At 40.1% G+C, this 24,812-nt stretch overlaps 1 protein-coding gene and 1 long non-coding RNA gene across 17 annotated transcripts in view; one reads left to right on the top strand and one right to left on the bottom strand.

The window, feature by feature from the left end:
• Positions 1-24,812, bottom strand: part of TPK1 (thiamin pyrophosphokinase 1) — a 244,035-nt gene that overhangs the window by 71,445 nt on the left and 147,778 nt on the right. For 12 of the 15 annotated variants that reach the window (XR_013978378.1, XR_013978379.1, XM_080976012.1 and 9 more), the window contains 2 exons: positions 13,714-13,809; positions 3,628-3,774 (listed from right to left, as the gene is read on the bottom strand). The exons of 1 other annotated variant lie outside the window; for it this stretch is intronic. Coding sequence is in view for 12 of the 14 variants with exons in the window: in XM_080976012.1 (XP_080832138.1) it covers positions 3,628-3,774; positions 13,714-13,809 (243 nt within the window). In the remaining 2 variants the exon portion in view is untranslated. The remainder of the gene's footprint in view (positions 1-3,627; positions 3,775-13,713; positions 13,810-24,812) is intronic. 2 more of the 15 variants (XM_080976004.1, XM_080976010.1) reach the window with 1 other exon arrangement.
• LOC308460055 lies at positions 103-17,517 on the top strand. Of its 2 annotated transcripts, none has more exons than XR_013978430.1 (4): positions 103-370; positions 11,519-11,619; positions 15,673-15,962; positions 17,370-17,517. It is a non-coding gene; the product is annotated as an uncharacterized lncRNA (long non-coding RNA). The 2 variants fall into 2 exon arrangements; XR_013978431.1 differs by lacking the exon at positions 103-370 and adding an exon at positions 8,851-10,107.

Genomic DNA, 24,812 nt, shown 5'->3' on the forward strand with positions numbered 1-24,812 from the left:
GGATGTTAGTTTCTGTTTGCCACTGAGCAGTGCTTTGGAGTCACAAGACTCTGTTTACATTCCACACATTCCATACTGTTGGAAGTCTCATGGGAGACGGATATGACGTTACTGGTTCCTATTCCTTTGTTTCAGTTGCTCTCTGCTTTCACAGAGAGAGGATGTCTTTTCTGTCTGCGTAGTTAGGAAAATAAAACTCTTGGCAATGTAGCCATAAATCTCATCACTTCCGCATGCTGCTGGATTCTCTGCTGAATGGGAATGTGCCTGAGGCCTCATCAAAGGCTCAGGTCATTAATCACATCGGACTTGGCTGGAGGAGGATGAGCTCTATCAGCTTGGCCGAGCGGAGATCCCGACATAGGATAGGGTTTGTCTGAGAGAGTTGGTTCAAATTTGAGTTTAACATCCGCTCTGAGGGGAATATCTACAGCTAGAGGAAGAAGCCTTGTAGCTTAGCTAGGAAGACGGGGTTGAGTGTCTTGGGAGAGTATTCAGACAGGAGTGAAGTGGAGGGCTGAGTTTGAGCAGGAGAAGTAGAAGTAGAAGTAGAAGCTGTGAGGATAAAGTCTTCTTGGGTCTCCTTCCAGCCAGGAGCTGGGAGATCTTCTAGAAAGAGAAGACTCCCAAGCCTGTTAAGAGGGGTGTGGGGATCCCCTGGTCTGTTAGACTAATACCTCAGGAGTGGGATTGTAACTGACAAAAAGTGCCCCTTGCTCATGAACCAAAGTTCTAAACTCTGAAGGAAGCTGTGCTGTGTTAAAAGTATTTAACTGTAATACCGGTCATAACTAAGTAAAGGAACGAGAGGGAAGGAACAGAAACTGAGTTAAGCATTTTACTATCTATTCTAGAAACCTGAACATCTTCCTGAAGTGCAACAACTGAATTTTTTTAGCAACTGTAGTTTAGGAGAAGCTGTGCATTTACTACTTTATTTTAATGCCTGCAACATCTTTAGATTTAGTTTAAGTAATAAGTTAATTTCTACTGAATGAAAGAACACAGCTCCTCACCCACCTTTGTTTTACCAACTTTGTTTTGTAGATAAGACCTTTCTAATTTGTTCAATTTCTGCCTAAGACTCCAAAACATCAATTTTTCCCTCACACAAGAAGCCAAAAAGATAACCTGCAGTAACTTAGAATTTTAATTAATTGGTTCACTACCGGTTTAATTGGGAGCAGTCAGCGGTGGGATCTGCTACATTTAATTGCATTTAGTGGTAGGTCCACTACACGAGGTGTCCCCCATCTTATATTTGTGCAGCTGGTTCTTACTGCTTAAGTGTAGAATCTGACATTTGTCCCTACTGAAATTCATTTTGTTACTTTGGGCACAGTTGTTCTCCAAACCCATGCTGGGTCTTGGTAATCACAGCATCACAACTTCATAGACCGACTGCTGAATGATCTGTTCTAGGACCTTTCCTGGTATTGATGTCAAGCTCACCAGTCAGTAGTTACCTGGATCTTCTTTCCTCCCCCTTTTGATGATGGGGACAACATTCACCCACATCCAGTCTGCTGGGACCTCACCTGCTCTCCTGAATTCTCAAAGATTATGGACAAAGGCTCTGACATTACATCCACAAACTCCTTTAGTACCCTTGAGTGCAGCTCATCAAGGCCTGGAGATTTGAATTTATTTAAAGTAGCTAGGTGTTCCCTTACCATCACAGGAGAAAGGGAATATCTAAATGTAGTATATGAAGAAATAATAAATGCATGGATGGTGAGCTGTATTTATCTTAGTAGATTATTAGTTGTTCTGGATATATATATCCCAGACTGCCCATCCATTGGCTGGATTAACAGTGCTCCAGTATTTTACTATGACTACCTGAGTCTGCTTTGTGGCACTTGAGACTCTACAACTTGTGACAATTCATCACTCATTTAAGGCTCATTTCTGATTTTGGTCACCCAACAGAATTGTACCACCTTGTTCTAGGTTTACTTTGCAACTGAGGGAGAAAAACTTTTTCCCCCCCTAAAAAGGATGACCACTGAGAAGAAATAAGATTATCGTAAGTTCTACTTGAAGATTCCCTATTAGCATATTTACCAACTGAGTAAAGTGGAGGATGGTAAATAACTGCCAGCTAAACATAATAACAGCCTGGCATTCTGAAGTTAAGCAGTAACACATAAGATACAATTATTAATAATGAGGCAGTTTGCAAAATTGTTAGTGGTTTCATTATTGCTTCACATGATCCCTTTTCACAAACTTGGCATTTCAAAACCCATTTAGGTGCCTTAATACAACACTGAAGTGAAGCCAACCATTTTTTCTTCTGAATGGGGCAGCACTCACTTGTTGAGACTCTTTGAAAGGTTCTAACCAGCTTCCCCCCAAAGCCATCTAAATTTAATTTAGTGTCAATGTGTGCAAATTGTTTCCCTGTAAACTACTCCCTAATTTCAAATTGCATCACAATTCCCCTTCAGACCTTCTTTTGCATAAAAATGTTCCAAGATTTTTCTGCTCTGCAAATAACCATAATAGTAATTTCTCACTGTAATAGCCAATGACTTCCTGTGTTCAGCATCCTTCTTAAAACTTTGAGGGTCTCATAAATTGAGGAAACATTATTTACTGCTGAATTTCAGTGTATTATCTCTGGTCAGCAACTATACTGAACAAAAAAAATACTATAGTGTATCCTGTCTAAAAGGGGGGCTCCTGCTCAGAGTTCCAGCCAGCCATTTCTTCCAAGCAGGGTATTCCACTATCCCTCTTCCCCCCACCATGCTCCATTTTTCTTTTCCATCACTACTGTCCAATAATGGCCACTGTGTACAGCCAGTCTTCATTGGGCTGTTTTGTGGGATAGTCACCCCCTTAGGTTTTATTTTCTAAAACTTTTGTTTCTACTTGTGCAAATCTTGTGGTTCTTCCAAGCACATTATTTCACAGATGAAGTTGTATCTCAGACAGTATCCATCAGGGGCAGGGAGGGAATCTGACTCAAAGGAAACCAGTTCACTATTTGCTCAGTAGTTCTCTGAGACAGAATAAAGCAGGAGAACTGTCACCTGTCTCAAACACATGGCCAATCTTTTTGCAAGCTCCATGGAGACAAATAGTCTGAAGAATGAGCTAATGCTACTCTAGTGTGCATTATTGTACATATCCCCTTCTTGGAGTTTTCATTCTAGGCCACCAAACCGAAAAGTAACCAGAAGCACAGAGGCAGCTGCTGGAAGACCTGAGAGACCCTAACTTCTGATTTTAAATTAAGCAGCAAACAGAAAATGTTGCATAGCGCAATCTAGTTAACATCCAGCTGGAGCCAAGCTTTTTCAAAGTCTGATATCAGTATCAGTGGAAGAATTCAACAGGAGCTTAAATCTCTTCCCCTGAAATTAATGGGACTGAAAAATAACTGAACTTTGGCTGAATAAAAGACTCTTGGTCTTTTATTTCTGAATCAATAACTTCATTGTAAACTTGAATAGATAGAAACAACACATTGGTTGCCTCTGATGATATATAATGATTTCCAGGCTGGAATAGACATAAGTCTTACTGAAGGTGAAATAATTTTAGAAGACCAACATCATCAGTCTTCTTAGACTGTTGTTTTTTTCAAAACAAAAAATGTTGCTTTATTTTACTTACATGTTGAAGTAAGTATATTAGGGAACTCTCCTGAATAACTATGACAGGAAAGGGTGTTATCTTAACTGCATGAAAAAGTGTCTCCACAGATGCCATGATCTGGTCAAAGCGACCTCCAAGTCCACCCAGTGTTACAATCATGTCAATCTAAAAGAGACACAAAACAAACATTGGTAAATATCACTGAGAGCATCTGCTCTCAGTGGATAACTTGCTCTCATATGTACAAAGTGCAGAAATACAGTTTAAGGGGATGCCCAAGAGGTTACAGAAATATCTAGCACGCTATTTGCAGAGTATTCAGAGAACCTGGAAGATGCAGAGGGAGCTGAACAGATTGGGCACATTTAGCCCCACCTGCATGATTTCCCTGAGTGTAGCCCTTAGCCTCCATACAAGTGAATGTCTGCCAGTCACTCCTATGGATAAAATCAAAGCACCGTACTTGGATGCAGGGCTTTTATTCAGCCGGAACTTGCTGGAACTCAATTCTGGCACCTCTCAGGTGGACGCCATTGCTGTTCTAAGAGTATGAGGGAGGTGTTCATGGTGAGTTCTCACACCTCTTTTTCTAGAAAAATAGTACTTATTATTTATTATTTTAGTGAGACTCTTTCACCTCTTGATACTGAGTGGCTTAGTGTTCAACTGGCGGCAATCCTGAAGGGAGACTCAATGTACTATTTCTGTATGAGATATACTGCAGAGCACACAGAGGTGTACGCAATATTATAAAAAAATTCCTCCAGATACTAATTATGAATTTCTTATTCTTACTATTAACAACAATATGGTAATATAATATTGCACCATCGACGCACATGGTGCTTTACAAAATCAGTTTTGACAGGTTCCGACCTAAGGGTGTTACAATTTAAACACAGATACATAAGGCTCAAGTGTGATTGCCTGCTTGTCATGAAGTTGGAGAAGGAGGTTTTGATACCCCTGAGATGAGAGCCCACTATTGGGGGTAGATCCCTCCTGCACCCACTCAGTGAGACGCAAAGGGAGAAACCTGGTAAGAATGTTTGTATATTGCTGCAGCCTTTGTTCATCAGCATTTGTCCAGCTTTATCAGGATTTCATGGCGTATACGTGAGAGTAGGCTTTTGAGAAAGAATTTAAGACTATGGGCTCATCCGGACTTGTGCTTGTTCTGTGCCTAGAAGCCATGTGTCCAAGCGCTTTTTTGTTTGTCCTGCAGTTTTGCCCTTGCCCCACCACTTTCCCCCAGAAAACCCGCTCTTTTAGCAATAAATAGCAGTGAAAGTCAAGCTGGAGAAAACCCGACTGATGTTTGCTCTGATTCAGCCGTAAGGACAGGGTTTCCCTGGGGGAAAGTGGTGGGACAAAGCAAGTCTGGATGAGCCCTGAATTATGAGAGTGGTTGCAGAGTATGAATACTGCGTGTACTAGGAGAGTGAAGTTTAAGAGTATTGTTTATTGTATTTACGTTGTGTATTTAAGAGTGTGCTGGAATGAAACTGAATGGAAGGCACTTTTAGCAGTAGTTAGATTAAGTTGTGTTTGTTGTTCTACAGGGGATTGGGAACTTAATTGGATTGGCTTGCTTAACTGTATGTTTCATTGGTCATATGTTGGCAGTGTGTTTACTTTTCTTTTGCTTGGTTGTTAATTGCGTTATTTAAATAAGTGGACTTTTTATTCGGTATCTTTTGCAATTGATCTCAATTTGTAATGTTTTGTTCTGGTGCTTTAATGGGTATTTGTTTAAAATATGGAATGTTCATAGTATTTTTGTAGGTGATCTTCATGCACAATGTTTTATTCTGACGCTTTAGGGGAAACCCTGTTTAGCTGCGCATTGTGGTGTTTTGTAATGTGCAATTTTCTTAGATATTTAAAATTGATATTTATTTATGATAATTTAGAGAACCTCCCTGCCCCATAAATGGAATATAACTTGTCCTAATATGGTTTAGTGTAAAGCTAGCTGGACCTTTCAATCTTGATCTGAAGTTGTATTCCAGGTGCTCCCTCTGAGGGAAGTTTGGAGGGTGGTGATGAGCGAGAGATCCCTTTCCAGTCATGGTTTCCCACTTGTGGAATGCTCTCCCCAGTGAGATATGCCTGGCCCAATCATCAACATCCTTTCCATGCCAAGTAAGGACTCATCTCTTCTTGCAGGCATTTGATGGATTGTGATGATTTTGCTGTATATTGACAGTATGCTTTTGCTGCTGTTTTATTGGGTCTGTTCTGGCTTTTGTTGTAATGAATCATTCTTCTTCTGAGTTTATGCTGTGCTGCGTGATCTTTTTTAAAGGCCAGTACCAGTTTCTGATTTTCCACATGTGCAGGTTCATATATGACAAACACTTCTTCACATCCATTATTTTCACCCTTCACTCCCCTGCCCTGTTTTCTTTCAACAAAATCATAAAGTACTAACATTACAGCTACTGTATATTATACTCTGTGATTACATTGAAAATGGTGAACATATTGTATATCAAAGAAGAGGATGAATATATTTAAAAAAGAAGATGAATATATCAAAGAGGAACTCAAAGATATACGAGTGGGAAAGAATTAAATGCTGTTATATTATCACTAATGTTTTTATCTTTAAATACTACAAATGGCTTGGGGAGTCCTATGTGGCAAGCAACTAATAAACTGAATAAATAGTAATAGTAGTAGCACTGGTAATAATGATGATGATGATGATAAGAAGAATAGTAATAATAATTTTATTGTTTGCACCCTGTCCATCCGACAAGTTTGCCCCAGCCACTTCAAGCGGCTTCAAACATATATAAAAACATAATCAAATATTGCACATTAAAAAGCTTCCAAATGATAATTATAATAATTTTAAAAAGTTTGTTGTTCTAGCCAAAGCCCAGTCAAGAAGAAGGAGAGGGAAATGAAGGCAGGAAAAAACAGGGAAAGAATATGTGATTATTTCAGTTACATATACTTTGGTTTAGTTATGGCTAGATATTGAAGCCATGGGGCCATTTGAAAAGCTTCACCAAATTTTTATAAGGGATTTTAAGGGAGAAAGAATGGTGCCCTCATGGAAGTAAGAGTGGCTCCACCGTGAGAGTGTTCTGAGAGGCAGCTCCAGGCCTCAGGGGCATCAAACGAAGCAGAGTTGTTTCCGGGAGCAGGAGGCCGTCAGATGGCAGAGCTGGTAATTATGAGTCAAGATATAAGAGACAATAAGAAAAAAAGAGGGCAAGGCCATCTGGTTGAGGACAAGAAGCTAATGCAGGGATTTAAGGAGGTCTGCTTCTCATACAGTCAAGGCAACAATCAAGGTGGATAATGCTGCGAACACAGTACTGGTTTGATGTGAGTTGGCCAAGATGAAAGAAAGCAGGACCAGCTAAGAGAAGATTATCATAGACAAGGTGAGAGATAACTAAGGTATGCGGCAGAGTTTTTGCTGAAAAGACAAAAAAGAAGGGCTCTGTCCTTTCTAATGTTATAAAGGGAGAAGCTACATGAATTGGTTATATACTCCACCTGTCGTGTCATAAATGGCACCCACCTAAAAAACGGGGGGGGGGGGTTCTTAGGTAAGGAACAAGCACTACCCTTTGGGAACAAAAGCTGATAGCACATGATAAAAATCACACAGCTTCTAAATTCTGTTTCCTACTGGGACTAATGGAAGGGACCATTAATTTTAAACAGTTTATAAGCTTGTTAAACAACATGCTTCTGTGCTAATTGGTGCAGCAGACATTCTCATTCTTGTTTGGATAACTTAATAATGAAGAAGGTAGTAGAGGTACAACTGCAAAAAGTATGTGCAGATATATAGCAAGTGAGAAAGAGACGGGGTAAAAGTGGTGAAAAGAATTATGAATGGGATAAGAAACTGCTACCTATGTATTTCTAACATGCTTGATCACTGCTATTAACGGGCACTAACAGAAATTATGAATCACACAATGAACCGTAGAAAACTGACTTTAGTGGAGGGAGATTTATACCACGTGGTGGACTTGTAGTAAAGTGAAGGGTTTTTGGGAATCTCTATATAATGAGCTTAAAAAAGTCTTTAAGTATACCTTTTTAAAAAACCCCGAAGCCTTTCTATTGGGATTGACAGGGAAGGAAATTAAAACAAAGGATAAAAATCTTTTTCTGTATGCCACGACAGCAGCAAGAACTATGTTGGCCCAGAACTGGAAAACAGATGTAATACCCACTATCATGGAATGGCAGGTTAAAAAGATGAATTACGCAGAACTGGCTAGAATGTCGGGGAAAGTACAGGACCAGGATGAAAAGAAGTTTGCTGAAAGTTGGAGTAAATATTTGGTGTATATAAGATAACTGTAAAACGTTAAAGATACTAGCAGGGTTGGAATAACTCTAACAGCATTAGACAATACAGTAGTTAATAGATTACGCAATGTAAAAACTATATGATACTTACCGAAGGGATGGAGGGAAGTTTGCCAGGATTTAGTTGTTGTTCAAGCACTTTTAAGTCACACTGATTCTTGCAGAGTTTTCAACATGTGTTTTGTGAAATAAATGGGGATTAAAAGCACTTAAAATTGTTCCCTGAATTTAATTTCCACACTTGTTTTTTTCCAATCTTAAGCCTTTTATTATTATTATTATTATTATTTAAACCGGCTTCTGGTTCCGGTTGCCTTAATGGCGCAGCTCCCAAGACAATGAGAAATCATTGGCGAAGGAATAAACAAAGATGGCCGAAGGTAATTATCTTTGTAAACTCCCCCCAGGGTCGGGGGAAACGAGCTTCACTCGCAGATCGTCTCAGTACCTGGCTTTCACTCCAACATGGAATGTGGGAGGTAGGGAGGCGCTGAGTGCAAAAGCACTTTGCCTTTTGGTAATGCCAATGAATCCCAACACTGCCATTCATTAAGAAGCAGCAGTTCTTCTGTTCATTAAGATTCTAATTAGGATTAATGCACAGATGCGTGCTAGTAATGATGGGACAACATCAAAAACTGCCGAATTGTAACAGCTACAAGGTTGTACAGATTTGAATAGGAAATATGACTTCATTTGATCTAAAAGACAGTATGTGTTGGGGGGGGGAGGCAATGGCTTCATTATAAATCCTTTTTTACATAAATGATTCAGCAATGGAGAATGTCATTATTATTTTTTCCATATAGCAAGTGAAGTTGAAGGAAGACGGGAGTACAGATATGGATTACAATGACAAACGGAGCTGTGTGAGGAAAACATAATAGTATGGAATAATTTTTAAAAGACTTGGAATCTCGACAGAGTTAATTCTTATTTTTTCCTTGACTGAGGGGAGGATGGATTGGACTTTGAGGACTTGCCAAGGTTTGGCGGGGTGCCAGGCAACCCCCCTCCTGGGATTGAAAGTAATGGCGATAGAATTTTACAGCTGTAATCAGAGGAGCTGGATAACAAAAAGGAGAGATCTCTCTAGAGTGACACCAAGTCAACAGTGCCGCAAGACACAATGGGAGACTAGGAATAACTAAGATGGACATAATAATTGATAAAGACATAAAGGAACAATTGATTAAAATTAACACCTCACATAGGAAGAAGAAAGGAGAACTTCACTAGCGAACTTATAAATTACTAAATGTAATGAAACTCAAGAGTGAAGGATATATGATGGCTAAAGCCCCAGAATTGGGCACTAAGTTACCTACGGTCAACACTTTATTTGGAATCAGTGAGTGCAGTGTTCAAAACTCCCATTGTTCTAGGCACATTTTGCGACAAGGAATTTCATGACTGTGAGCAGTTTCTGAGCTCTGGGCGCAATACAGCACCTAAGATTTCAGATTAAAACTGCAGAGTGGAAGGAAAGGAGGACTTTTTTTCTGCTTCCCCACTTCTAGCTACTCTCTGAAGATTGGAGAAGAGACCCTCTTAAAAAATATTAGGGGGAAGGACTAGACCATGTGAAAAATAATATTATGAATATAATATTTTAGCTGCAGTTCATTCATTTTCAGCTTTGTATTCTTGTTATAAAAAATCACACTGAGACATTCCGTTGTTGCACCCATAACCTAGCTTTAAGGTGCCATTTAGCTCCTAGCTTTCATATCTCAGTTTCTAACAGAGTATGTGTATAAAGAGTTTGACACTTAAACCCCTGTACACACATACAGTTCTTTTACGGAACTGTACTGCAGTTGTAGAACAATGTAGAGAGAGAAAATTAAAGAATAGTAAACTTTTGCCAAGGTACCCCCACAGAAAGCAATGGAAGTAAGTCTAATATAAGTGCAAGCCTCAGTTTCTGTAAGGGTGTGTGTGTGTGTGTGTGTGTGTGTGTGTGTGTATGGGGGAGTGTAAGAGAGTGAAGGAAGAATTACAAACAAAAAACCAGAGCCTAAAACGTATGTATGAATGCAATAGAAACAATACAAAGAAAGACTTGGGAATTAAGCCTTAACTGATTTATTCTTGAAAGCTTTCACCAACAAGGAAAGATGGGATCAACTAAATGGAGGACTCCTGCGCGTAAGACAAGTATTTACCTTTTGTTATATAAAATGCAGCAAGTTTAAAATGAACTATTTCATAAGATGTCCTGTGGTTCTAGCATTTTATTATTTCTTAGCAAAGCTGCATGAAAATATACTTGTGACTTGGAATACATCTGAATCTTTTGTATAACGTCAAAGGCTTTGACTGTCACCAAAGATTCCCCCACCCCAGCCAAAGCTCTAAATTTAGACTAAGTTGACTTTTGTTTGTAAAGCAACATACCACGAAAAGCCTCATCAACCTTTATTTAGGCCCAATGAGATTCTGCAGGCTTTGTAACCAAAGTGAAAAGAACTGCATTCCAATCCAGAACTGCCAAGGGAGCAGAGAAACAAAAAATGAAAACTCTGCCAATTGCTCCCAGGGAGGATTTTAATGGAGGCAATTAAAAAAATTCTCTTCTAAACCTTTGCTCTGTGGCATAAAGCCTTGTGATTTGACTATTTGATTCTGTAATATAGTGCAAAATGAATGGAAGAACCAGTAGATAAAGTCAGAATCAAGCCTCCTGTCTTTAAATGAGGGTCTGCTATGATCACGTGTGTGACCCTGGGGAGCATATCTGCAGCAGGGCCCTTTTTGTCCCTGTGAGTTGTCATGGGGGACTGAAGAGTTTGTTCTGAGGAGACTGGGAGAGTGTTTTGGAAACTGGCCTGACTGGGCTTCACTGGGTCCATCCATTCCAAACTGTCAGTGTCAGTCGCTGCGCAACAAGAGTGTGAGAGAGCTTACTGCTTTTTGTCCCTTCTGTGGTCTTCCCATAGGCTGACACTCTAACCGTTATACCACACTGGAATAAGAAGTCTCCTAACAACTTTCAGCACCCTTAGAAACTACAGTTCCCAGGAAGCTCTGGGGGAAGCCATGACTGTTGAAAGGGGTTTAAGTATATAGTGAAGACTGGGCCCCACAGTTTTGCAGATCCCTTGAGGCAGTCTGAAGGCTGTTGGGGTCCTTTTTTAAAAGCTCCAATATATGTCACCCAGCCACCCACAGCCTGGGAACAGACATGCTTCTTTCTGTAGGATTCTTCTGAGAGCAATGGAACATCACCAAGTCCTGTTGCTTCCAGGGGGATTTGCTTTATTGCAATTGGAGGTGTGTGCAATAGCTGCTCCAGGCTGTGGAGACAGACAACCTTTTCTGGGCTTTTTCAAAAGGATATTTTTAAGGGATAGCGATGACCCTGCAGGCCTTGGATTGCCACACAAACAGATCTGCAGGTTCTAATATAGGCCCGTGATCTGATACAGGACATGATCCATTTGGATCAAATTGGGTGAGTCTGCTTTTTAATCAGGATTCTGCATATTCCTGTTGCATCCCTTTTTCACAGGTAGGGGGATTCTGGTACCAGCTAAATTTGTCAAATTTCCTTTTAAAGCCATCTACAGAGGAGAGACTGCTAGAACCAGCAAGGGCAAGATTTTCCACCTTCATTGTCCCACTTCCATGACTGGAGCCCTTTTAAAGAGGAGATTCTGTGTAAGTGTTTATTCTTGCTCTCTCAACATTTTTGTTGAGTGAATGCTCTTCAAATGTATTTGGCATTTTGAGACTTTTGAAATGTTAAGTTTTTGTTTGGAAATATTATCATTTGGTATTGTTTGTTGTTTGCAGTTGTGGTGTTCATTATTTGTAAGCTGCCTTGGGGGGCGGCAGCGCTTTTTTGGCCAAAAAGCAACAGTAACACAATTTAGTGCTTAGTGTAGCAGTGCCAACACTATAGAACTCCCTGCCTATTGATCTCAAGCAGGCATCTGCAAAAAACATTCTTGTTTAGACAAGCTCACCCAGATGCTTTAAAAGTTGAGGTAATTTTAATCTGATTCAGTATTTTGAATTTTGTTTTAAAGTACAGTTGTGAATTTTGCTTGATTTTATTGTTTTATTTTTCATAAACTGCTTTGAGGGTTTTTTTATGATCAAGTGATATATAAATTTTATGAAATAAATAAATATAGCATTAGAGTTCCAGGACACAGTAAGAAATTTCACCTTTTTGACATGCCTGGAACATGCATTTACTCAGGCTATGTGAGGGTAACTAAAGGGTCCCACAACCATTACACTTTTCTACTGCGGATGTCTTTCCAATTTCATTCTCTGTCACAAGAACCATCTTTTTCATTGAAAATACAACCCAATGGCTGGCTTAAAGGGAGACACCACTAAAGGGCTGTACAACAATTATTTGATGAACAATTAAAGGAATTAAGAGTGGAAACAGAAAATGTTCAATGGAAATGTATTGGATGAAGCAGAGGCTGAAGATTTACAGCTTTCAGGGGAAAACACTAATGATTATTTGCCACATCAAGAGAATGGCTTTACACAGATGTCTGAAGGACAGGAACAATATAATGTTGGAGCTATGATGTTGAAGGAGAAATTAAGAAATATTCTGTGTCAGCAGAGACAGGGTTGAGAAAGAAAGGTCTCTGTGTACAGTTTGGATTGAATTCAGAGGAAACAGCAACTAAGTCTCTTGCAACATTTTTGGGGAAAAAATGGAAGAGAAGGAATGGAAATCATATTTTTCTAAAAAATGACAGAAAATCATGGCCAATCTGAAATGGGATTGGAAAGAAATGGATTTGGGTGTGAATTAATGACTATAAAATAAGTAACCAAGTATGGATCATTGTCTTATTACATAACACCAGCAAATAAGTTCTTGAGAGAATAAAGAACAAAGAATGATTTATTTTTTTTAATATTGGAGATGAAGTTGGGTTGGAGGAAGACTATTGCTGGCTGACTTGTAATAAGTATTGGATAACTTCTTTTGGAATTCTTGTTTGGAAAGAAAAAAGAATGAACTTGAGATGCCCAAACTGAAGAAAACTGGGAAAACATTGTATAGCAGATGGAGGAACAGCTAGATATTACTCTGGATTGAATATTTGACTATTTTGAGGAACTGACTGACAAATAGTTAGCAGTCCCTTTTACTTTTCCCCCCTTTCTTCCTTTTTTCTTTAACGTTTTATTGTTATTACTTCCTTTAATATTCTTAGCTTTTTCTTCTCTTTCCCTTTTATTTTTTGTTTTGTTTGTGCTTTGTCTGTTGTATTATTTACGGTCCTCTACTCAGGGTTTAAGGAAGGGTTAACTTGCAGATGAAGGTGCTGGAGAGTTGATGAAAGACCCTGTGTGAGGGCAGGGAAAGGAAGATCTCCCAGGATGGGAGGTTGGGAAAAGAAAGGGAAGCTCCCAGGTGAGAGCTGGGAGGATCTACCTTTCTCTGTGTTGGTCAAGTTACGATTTACCTCTGAAAGAGGCATGCTTCTTTTTCTCTTCTTCTTTGTTTTGTTTTTGTTTAGATTAGATTTTTTATTGTAATGTATTAATAAAATATTATAAATAAATAATAAAAAGAGTAATCTTTTTTAGGTAGCTGATGTCTGTTTCTCTTTCTACCTCAAGCCACATGACGCAACATGACTTAACACAATATAAATGAGCCTTAGACTTGGAAAAACATCAGGAGACTCTCGAAAGACTGTGCCATTCAGTGAACATTGGGAGAAAGATTTACTGTCACAAAATGTGTATTTAAAGAGTTGCTACCTTTACCTGCAAGTTGTTCTTTTCTATCTTCTGCTGGAGTATCTGAAGGCACTTGGTGAAGTCTGTTAAGTCTTGATCTGGGGTCTCTATGAGTTCACACCCCTATGGGAGGTAATAAAACAGCAGAAAGAAAAGGGCAGGTGTTCAGAATCAAGCACAACTGTTTTCCTTGCTTTTTGCTGCTTTGATACTTGTGTCTCGGTATAGAATGAACTCTTTTCAAAATACAGACTTCAGTCCAGCTCCATTTAGAGACAAGCTTTTACAAATACATTTCAATATGTATTTTTCATGATGAAGTCTCTAATTCTGTGGCTGTTGTGACATCAGAAAGCAGGTTTCTGCTACTTGTGACCTACCAAACTCAATGAAACCCACCCAATGTAGGCATGTGGTTTTTTTTATTAATTGGTTGTTATTGAACGTACAAGATTCCATGCATTTAAATTCAGGAGCACCATTGGAAACCTCATAACCTTAAATATATAAGGAATCAACATTTATAAACATTGTGTATGATGCTGTAAGGTAAGGCATGCATTGTGGCCTACTAGAGGGATGGTAAACATTCTTATGCTGAACACTGAACACAGAGCCATCAGGGGAATCAGGGGACAGGGCTCACCCTCAATATCACTCTGTAATCTCTGAAATTGAGGAAAGGTATCTGACACCGTTGTGTGTGTGTAATCTAGGAGAGCGCGATTGATGCAGTCACATTGGTGTAGAACCTTTGGGTCGTCGCAACTATGACATCCAATGGAAAGTGAGAAGCAGGGGAATGCTGGATTTTGGTGTTACACAGGGCACTACTAAAATTTTAGGTGCCAAGGTCCATCATTGGTGTGTGAGAGAGAGGGAGGGAGGGAAATATATAATGGATCCCTGGAATGATTTCTGAATTCTATAAACGGCCATTCTTTTAATCTCAGGGTGGCCAGTCCAGTTTTGCCACCTGAAGTGAAACAGAAAGATGCCCTCACCCACCAAAGCCTTGCTTCCCAGTCGGTATCCAGCAAGATGCCCTCTTGGGTTTCATGATACAGAGGCAAGGGAAAGCGGAGCATAGTCAGACATACAATCTGGACTTTAAGAAGGCCAATTTCAAAAAGCTTAAGGTGCTACTGGATGAGATCAGAAATACTCAAAGAGAGTCCAATATGGATGGGAGTTTCTCAAAGGAGAAATATTGAAGGCACAAAGGCAGGCAATTTGAGGACTACAGTGTCTCAGGAACTTGTTGTGGATTTGGCCAGGGTAAATAGTGAATTCAACATTGCCAAAACAATTAATTTTCATACTGTGATTTTAAGTATTTCACAAAAAAGGCCAGAAAAGCCATTTTTACATTTTTTAAAAAAGTAAATGTATATATAACTTTTTTACTAATGCTAATGCCTCCAGGTATAAGGCAGTATATAAATTCAACAAACAAACAAACAAATATGATGAGATGATCTGCATTGCCATATAAAATGATGCTTTGAAGTGTACAGTCATACCTTGGGTTGAATATGCTTCAGGTTGCGCGCTTTTGGCTTGCACTCCGCGGCAACCCGGAAGTAACGGAGCGTGTTACTTCCAGGTTTCGCCGCTCGCACATGCACAGACGCTCAAATTGACATCACGCGCATGCACAGAAGCGGCAAAACGCTACCCACGCAGACGCGCCGTCATGTCTAACGTTCTATTCAGGATGCGAACGGGGCTCCAGAATGGATCCTGTTCGCATCCTGAGGTACCACTGTATCCTTATCTGTATTGTAGCATAAACAAAGGTTTATCAAATACACTTTCTTAACTCTGGTCCTCTTATTTTATTAATATTTATTGTGGAGGAAGTATAACAGCAAAAGGTCTTAAACGAAGAAAATTAACTGCTGGTGCCTTACTATAAGAAAAGGAGCAGCAAATCTACTTCCAAAGGCTGCCATCATTGACAATAGTTGCCATTTTTTCCTACAGAAAAGAGGAGCTTCTTTCCAGGTCCCGCCTCATAATGAGAACAGCGAATGGCTGAGGTGGTGGACACTGACACTGCACGTGGCATCATGATGAAAAGGACAACCTACAATGGAGGAAAGCTTGTGAAGCTCCATCTCTCACATGACTTTCCAAGGTTTTTAGCAAGCTAAGTTTCTGAAGCTCAGCACCTTGCATAGAACTATTTGCTGATTTTAGCTCCCTACCTATAGCTCAGCTATTATGGAATGCTTGAATCAGAGGGCACAAAAACATCATTTTCCTATAGCTTGGTGAGTTTGTTTTAAGTATTTCTTTTCTTTTTTAAAAAATAAGACTCTTACATACTGCACTAAGTTATCGGTGTCAAGATTATGTTAAAATGGAGCAATACATAAGTTCACATCTCTTAATTCAGTGCTCAAACAGTTCCTAAGCTGCTGCTAAAGAGCTGAGTAAGGAATAGTGAAGTATGTCCACCATATAAAGTCGCCATTCAATGAGGTTTCAAGGATACAAAATACCTATATAGCGTCATAAATTATAATAAGGACCACAGTTGCTAGATTTAGAGTTTCCTTCACCCACTACTTCAAGGTCTCTTTAAAGGCTTTGTGGCTCTATCCATATATGATTCATTTCATACTTTTACCTTGTATTGTAGTGAGTGATAAGAAAATTAGGTCCTCACCAGTCAGCCCCCCTATATTATGAGTCTGAATATACCATTTAAAGCTCAGGAAAGGCTAATAAAACAAAGGCTGACAGTTTAAAAAATATAGGTCCAGAAATTCAAAAAGTAAAGCATCATCTGCCAGCAGATAAGATAACTAAATCCAGACTTGCAAATATACCGTATTTACTCGAGTCTAATGTGCCATTGAATCTAATGTGCACCTCAATTTTCAAAACCTTGAAACCAAAAAAGTATTTGCTGGCGAATGTAAGTGTGCAATCGAATCTAATGCGCACCTTAATTTTCGCAACATTATTTGGCCAAAAAAGGTGAGCATTAGATTTGAGTAAATACAAAAATTATCTGTTGGGATCACAGGATATTTATTAGAATTCTCAGATTCTCAGGGCCACCTAAATTCCTTGGTAAGTTACTGAGGAATGACACAGTATTTTTCTCTTACATATAAATATGGCCTCAGTCTACTTGTTGACTGTGCATGTACATGAGTTCATGTGGGAAAATGTAATGTGTTCGGTAACAGTTACTGAAATAACAACTACTGCTCGTGGAAGAATTTGTGATTTGCAAGTCCACGTGTTACTGATTGCCTGGCAAGCGTGACTGCCACTTCTGCGTGCTTACAACTCACACTGCTTCAGGAACATCCCAAATTCTACTGACACATGGGAAGGGCAAATTGATATAGGTAACTCCTCATGGTGATGCTGAGGGCTCCAGGAAGAGGTGGTGCAGGCCTGGGACAGAACTGGATCATACATACATCCACACGACTGTTGCATCTCAAACGTTACATCCAGAGCAGCATGGGATGTGACCATGCAGAAGGAACAACCAGATGGAACAACTACTGTGCTTATGCTTGTCCACATGAGGTACCCTCTTATGGAAGAAAAGCACTGTCTTTGTAGTAGCAGAGAGAATCTATAATATATGGCGACTTTTAAAATACAATCTTTTGCTGTTTCTAAGAAATTAACCTCTAGGCTCTCAATCTCAACAGCCCATTGTCTATAACAGCTTTTCTTGAAATAATTAAACCAAGAGGACAGCTGGTGTTTCAGGACCAACATAAGCTGCTGGAACTAGAAGAATGACAAAGAGGTCACACTTTTACTCTCAGATTAAAAAATAAAGACTGTTTTCCCCCAGGGTCTCTCTCTCTCTTTTTTTTTTTTGCTCCAGAGTACCAGACAAATAAGCAGTTTACAGATACTGGTTTATAAATAAGAGATATAAAACCCCATCAGCACTCTTTGCTTCACTACTTTGGCACTGGTTGACATTTTTAAATCCATTTCCTTGCAGATTTGATCTGGTGTCTGTAGGCAGAATACAGTGGCATTCAGCACTCAGAAAAGCTGAACTGACATAAAACCATTTCATTGATCTTGGAAATAAGTCCACAGAAATTATTAGCTGACAAATAATTTTACTAGTCCACTTGCCCACATGTATGTTTTATAAGTTTTTGTGACACAAAGGTGCCCCCCCAATGGAAGAAATTACACTCTGTCAATGTCAGGAGTCCAGATTCCGGCTTGATAACACAGTAAGTGTAGGTAATTAAAAAAGAGAATTTATTGCAAAAACAAACAGATAGCTCTGGGTGGCTCTAACAAAGCTGCCGACATTATCATTCAAAATGACCCTTCTGAAGACTTCCTCCGGTTCCTACAGAAGATATTGAACTTTCGCAACTTACATCTCTTATTTGATTCCTGTCCAGCAGCCCTCCCATTTGCCAACTCTTCAGACTTATTGGATCAGCTCCAACCTCTTCCTGTTCCTCTAGACCAGAGGTTCTCAACCTGTTGGTCCTCAGATGTTGTTGGACTACAACTCCCATCACTCCTGAGCTGTGGCCTTGCTAGCTAGGGGTGATGGGAGTTGTAGTTCAACAACATCTGGGGACCCACAGGTTAAGAACCGCTTATCTAGACTGTCTCTGTGTCTGTTTGCACCTGTTTGAGCTTCCTGAGAGCTTTGGCTGTGTTCCAGCCCACTCTCAGTTGTTCTCTACGCAACCGGCATTCCAATGTCCGAGGGAGTCGCACTGGGCACTGGCCGCTGTTCCGCCTGCGTCAAATCTAAACCTTTCTGTTCTGCAGCTGGCTGTAAAGTTCCACTAGGAGCTGGCCCAGTCCTGACAGCTGAGCTGCTCTTACTGATTCCTGCTCACCACAAGTGACCACATAAATAGGTGTTTTACAAGCCGTTGTTAGACATGGAGTCCAATCCAAAAACCTCCATAATATATGTTGCACCGTTCTCCTGTTCCTCTCTCACAAAAGCCTGGGAGGACAATACTGAGGCATAATTCATGTAAACGAGTGGTTTCATGCTCAGCAGGGTAATTGTGAGAACATTTTAAAGCAGCCAACCAACCAACCAACCAACCAACCAGCCAGCCATTGCTAGGACTAAACAGGTAGTAAAGCTTATCAGTGAAAAACAACTGTTTGTCAAAAATTTTGGCACAGAGCTGTTTGATGATGATGCTTTGTGGCAGCAACAGGGAATCTGTGGTTCTTGGATGTAGCCTCAACACGCCTGGCTGTTGGCCACACTGCCCGGGGCTGATGGGAGCTGGGTTTCTACAACTCCAGAAGGACCAGTGCCTGATTTACATACATTCAGAGCAGACTGTAGCCCAGGACCTCATAATCTAGAGTGGCCTCGGCCTATTGCAATTTTATTTTTTTAAAGCATGTAGATTTTACTACCTAAGCTCAGTTGCTTAGTAACATTACGCACATGACATATGAGCCTATGACTGTGTAACAGTTACAAAAGTGCATATTACTGTTTAGTAAAGTTTGCGGAGGCTTTAAAGCTATTTAGAATCAAATTATAACGTTAGGTATGAAGCAATAAGTGTTCAGATTACTGTCTATCATTATAGTGTGCATTTTGAGAACAAGTGAGTATTCTTTTATATCACTGTGAATCACAATAATATTTAATTTTGACTTTTTGTGAAAATAATAATGAGTAAGCAATATGAAAGTGGTGCTAGTAAATGAAAGTGACCAAAAGAACACAACATTTAAAGCCAATCATGTCATAGTGCTTTGTACAGCAGGCAGAAACAGCCCTATGTTGTTGTTGTTGTTGTTATTATTTGAGTTTATATACTGCCCTATACCTGGGGGTCTCAGGGCGGTTCACAGTAAATATCACAATGTATATAATCAGAATAAAAACAACAACCCAATAACATGCCCCCCCCCGAAAAGAGCCACATTTTAAAAGGGTATAGGATGTCAAATAGACCAACCAAAAGCCTGGTTAAAAAGGAACATTTTTGCTTGGCGCCTATTGGTGTGTAATGAAGGCGCCAGGCTAACTTCCCTGGGGAGAGCATTCCACAAATGGGCAGCCACTGCAGAGAAGGCCCTGTTCTTGTGTTGCCACCCTCCGGACCTCTCGAGGAGGAGGCTCACAAAGGAGGGCCTCAGAAGATGATCTCAGGGTCCGGGTACGTTCATATGGAAACAGGCGGTCTTTGAGGTATTGCAGTCCTGAGCCCTTTAAGGCTTTATTGGTCAAAACCAATTGGTCAAAACCTGACTGCTGAATTCTGCACTACCTGAAGTTTCTGCTGAAATCATTGGGTTTGCTTTCAAATTCTTTTAGGACAGTAATGAGTTTGAACTGCTTCTTTTGGTGTAACTATCTTGTGACATGTTCCTTCAGCACTTTGTGTTAATTCTTTGGTTTTAGGTCCTGTCATTTCATTGTCACTTTCTCCAGACGTTTCTGTACTTGTAGTGGTAGTTACTGACAACAGTTCTCCTTGAAGTTCTTGGGAGGCTGCGTTTTGTATGTAAGCTAGTTGTTCTTCAGTCTGTGCAGACTGCCCAGTGTGGTCTACTTGATTTTCTTCAACCTGTAAACATGAACGTTATGTATCTGAGGGTGTTACTTGAGGAATGCTTTCAGCCCCGTGGAACCTTCAATGTGGGGTTTCGCAGGGCTCAATCCTATCCCCCATATTGTTTAATATCTACACTTCCACCTGTACATCAAAGAAGCTCACCCTGAAAAATAAAATTTCAGCCAGCAAGACATGTATCAAATAATACTCCAGCAGAAAGTTCACACAGCTTTTCCAAATGTGGAAACAAATTTCAGATTGTTCCTGTGTTTAATGGTAACATTAATGGTGAAAGATCATTTTCTAGACTAGAGGATAAAGCATGATCCATGGTCAACAATGTCCCAAGACCAATTGCCTGATCTAAGCATTGTCTGCATAGAAAATGATGAACTGTGATTTACTGATTTTATTGATATAATTGATGTTTGCTTGAAAGAAACTGTTCTGACTTCTTATATAGTACAATGTTATAACATAGCTATGATTCCTCTGTGGATGTTCTGTGTGAATGTCTTAATTATTTCCCTACTTCTATAAACTTATTAAAGGTTATAAATTAATAAACAATCTTTTTATCAATGCTAACGTTTCAGCAATGCTCTACTTTCAATGAGTAGATAAAGAAGAGAATGATTTTTTGTTTCTCATGATCAAAGGCTATTCAGTTTGGGCTTCCCAAGGTCTTCTAGCCCAGGGCTTCTGGCTGCTTTAATCTGGTCCTGCCTGAGGCGGTCGCCTTACCTTGCTTCATGGGTGGATCAGCCCAGAACAAAGATCTACAAGGGGATCTGCTGCCCATGTAGACCTTGCACCTTAAGTGGTTGCTTCACCTTGCCTCATGGCTGGGCTGGCCCTGGCCACTGGCATAAGGCACAAAACGTAAGGAAACACTGCACACCTCCTCAAACCAAGAGCTATATGAACGTGTCAAATTTGACAACTGCTCTCCCAGCCCCTCTGCTGCTGAAACTTTTAACTTCAGCAGATGCTGGTTCCTTCGCCCCTCTTCCTCCCTATCTTGAAGTGTTATTTTTCAAAGTAGTTAACTCTCTGAGACAGCATCTGGTTTCTGGTTGACTGTGGATTTTTTACAACATATATTTACTATGACAGTTGCAGCGGCAAAAGAGTTTTTCCACATCAGTTTCAAGGTCTCTTTCTTAACACTACCTTTTCTTTCCTTAAAAGACTGTAATTATTGCATAAGGTTTCAAAATGTAAAAAAAGGACCAGAAAGATGGAACAAACCTTCTGAACAATTTATATCACTATTATTATTATTAGAATTTATATACCGCCCTATACCTGGAGGTCTCAGGGCGGTTCACAGAAAATATCAACATAAAAACCACTATATAACCAAAATAACAACAACCAAATAACACCCCCTCTCTTAGAAGAGATGCATTTATGATACCAGCAAGATTTGGGGTGGGGTGGGGGTGGGGGTGGTGGGGTGAAGCATTCTGCTTGGCTTGTTGGCTTGCAGCACAGAGGCTGGCTCCGGTGTGCATGCTGATGTCCACTCCTGTGGCAATGGAGCCTTGGCAGCTACCTGCCCTGGGGTTACTGGGGCTAATGCTGGGCCGGGCTCAAATGTGGTAACCCCAGTCATTTCAGGCGGGAGATTAAATGGTGTGGGGACTGGGATGTGTAAGAGCCTGAGGATTAATGATGCACACACATGGTTAAGGAGCTGGGCAGGTGAAGAAGATGTAGGAGATGGGCAGGTGTACCCACAACAATTTCTAGGGAAAGGCATGGAAGAGTTAGTATGCTTGGAGAGGGGACACAATTTTATTAACTTTGGAAAACACCAAACAGTAGCACAGTAGTACAATAACTTGTTTGAAAATCTCCCATTACTCTCACCAAAGGGTTCAATTATACCCCCACCTGTGAAACGTTAACTCTATAACTTGCTGCTGAAATGGAATACTCAAGATGAAACGGTAAAATCGGCTATGATTAAATGGGCACAAGACGTTGGACATAACATTATGTTTGCTGACTGGGAACAGTTATGGACCACAGGTATGAAATTTACGGCATGTAATGCCTTAAGAGAGAATATTATGAAAATGATATACAGGTGGTACATAACCCCAGTCAAGCTTGCGAAAATCTATCACTTGCCCGATAACAAATGTTGGAAATGTAAAGAAACTGAAGGTACATTTTTTCACCTTTGGTGGACGTGCCCAAAGATTAAGGCTTTCTGGGAAAAGATATATAATGAATTAAAAAAGGTATTTAAGTATACCTTTCCCAAGAAACCAGAGGCCTTTCTCCTGGGCATAGTGGGCCAAATGGTGTTAAAAAAGGATAGAACTTTCTTTATGTATGCAACAACAGCAGCAAGAATACTCATCGCAAAGTATTGGAAGACACAAGAACTTCCCACACTGGAGGAATGGCAGATGAAACTTATGGACTATATGGAATTGGCGGAAATGACTGGCAGAATCCGTGACCAGGGAGAAGAGTCGATGGAGGAAGACTGGAAGAAATTCAAAGACTATCTTCAGAAATACTGCAAAATTAAGGAATGTTAGAGTGATGTTGGATTGAAAATAAGTGGTTTCCAGCTGTACAGGTTAAAGTTAAGGATAGATTAAGATTAAAGATCAAGATTAAAGATGTTTAAAGAAATGGAAATTTGATAATAAAAGGGAAAAATTTAAAGGTATATGACATTAAGAACAAGGATTAGGTTTAAAAAAAGTTGAAGTTATATATTTTAACACTTTATTAAATTAAAGATTGGGTTTAAAAAAGTGGAAAAGAAACTGCTGGACAAATAATGTGGATTGGAATACAAAAGAGGGAGGTATGAGGAAGTCCAGAAAATAAGTAATTTAAAATGGGGAATGAAAAAGAGAGTTTGTTTTTAATTGTTACGTTTTGTGTTTTTATTGTTAAATTTTGTATTTTTTTTGTGTGTGTGTTGTTTTTCTTTTTTCTTTGTTTAAAACCTTAATAAAAAATTATTTTAAAAAAAAGAAAAGAAAAAAGCAGTAGAGCCTTGCAGCAAAAAAGAAAAAGAAAAAAAAAAAAGAAACGTTAACTCTAGCAGCCTTCCAATGATAGTGCGTTCAAGCAACATGAAGTCTCTAATTGTAATGCTTCCTCTGAAAATTCTGTTGTATGATGAAGGGCAGCAAAATAATGTAATTTTTGAAGTGTAAACTTCACAGGGGGCTACATACATTCTGCCTGAAATTATGTGTGCCACTTTCTCAGTCAGTGATATGCACAAGAAAGCTCCAGGCTAGATTGAGAAATTGCCACAGGCAGGTGGTGCCAAGAGCCCAAATAAGTTCCACTGGTGCTACAGGAGGAGAATGTGGTGACCTAGTTTGGCCAGATGGCAGGATCCCAAAGGACGTGCTGTATAGGGAGCTGGCTTCCAGCAACAGGCATGATGGTAGACCAACTCTGTGTTACAAAGATACCTGCAAATTTGACATGAAGGCTGGCACCATCAACCCTGCTTTCTGGGAATCCCTTGCAGATGACCACGGCGCCTGGAGACAACCTGTCAGGGTCATGTATCCACAGCAGTGACCAGAGAAGGAATGACTGCTGGGAGGAGCACAGAAAGAGGAAAAGCCATGGTGCACCTGTAGCAGCAAAACCGGGTTCCTTCATCTGCCTCCACTCCACCAAAACATGTCCCTCCTATATTGGTCTCTACAGGCACAGCAAGCACTGCAACTCTCTAACCATTTGACTTCATCCCTGAAGATTAACTCTTCCATTGTCTCCTGAGACAGGCTGATGCCAACCAGCAGAAAATCACTCCACTGAAACAGGAGAGAAAGGAGTGCATTTGGGACCTGCTGTAAAATTGCTGTGGCTAAGGTATGGGCTTGCACTCCCCTTAGAGGGCTAAGTTCATAGCTTGTGGGTCCTCCTGAACTCAGCAATTTGCAGCAGCACAGGTAGAAGAAATAGAGGAAGTGAGAAATTTTACTTTCTTGGGCTCCATGATCACTGCAGATAGTGACAACAGTCATGAAATTAAAAGACGCCTGCTTCTTGGGAGAAAGCAATGACAAACCTAGACAGCATCTTAAAAAGCAGAGACATCACATTGCCGACAAAGGTCTGTATAGTTAAAGCTATGGTTTTCCCAGTAGTGATGTATGGAAGTGAAAGCTGGACCATAAAGAAGGCTGATCGCCAAAGAACTGATGCTTTTGAATTATGGTGCTGGAGGAGACTCTTGAGAGTCCCATGAACTGCAAGAAGATCAAACCTCTCCATTCTGAAGGAAATCAGCCCTGAGTGCTCACTGGAAGGACAGATTGTGAAGCTGAGGCTCCAATACTTTGGCCACCTCATGAGAAGAGAAGACTCCCTGGAAAAGACCCTGATGTTGGGAAAGATTGAGGGCACAAGGAGAAGAGGACGACAGAGGGCGAGATGGTTGGACAGTGTTCTCGAAGCTACAAACATGAGTCTGACCAAACTGCAGGAGGCAGTAGAAGACAGGAGTGCCTGGCGTGCTCTGGTCCAGGGGGTCACGAAGAGTCAGACATGATTAAATGACTAAACAAC

This window comes from Podarcis pityusensis (genome assembly GCF_964106645.2).
Source record: "Podarcis pityusensis genome assembly, chromosome: 12".
NCBI classification, from domain to species: Eukaryota; Metazoa; Chordata; class Lepidosauria; order Squamata; family Lacertidae; genus Podarcis; species Podarcis pityusensis.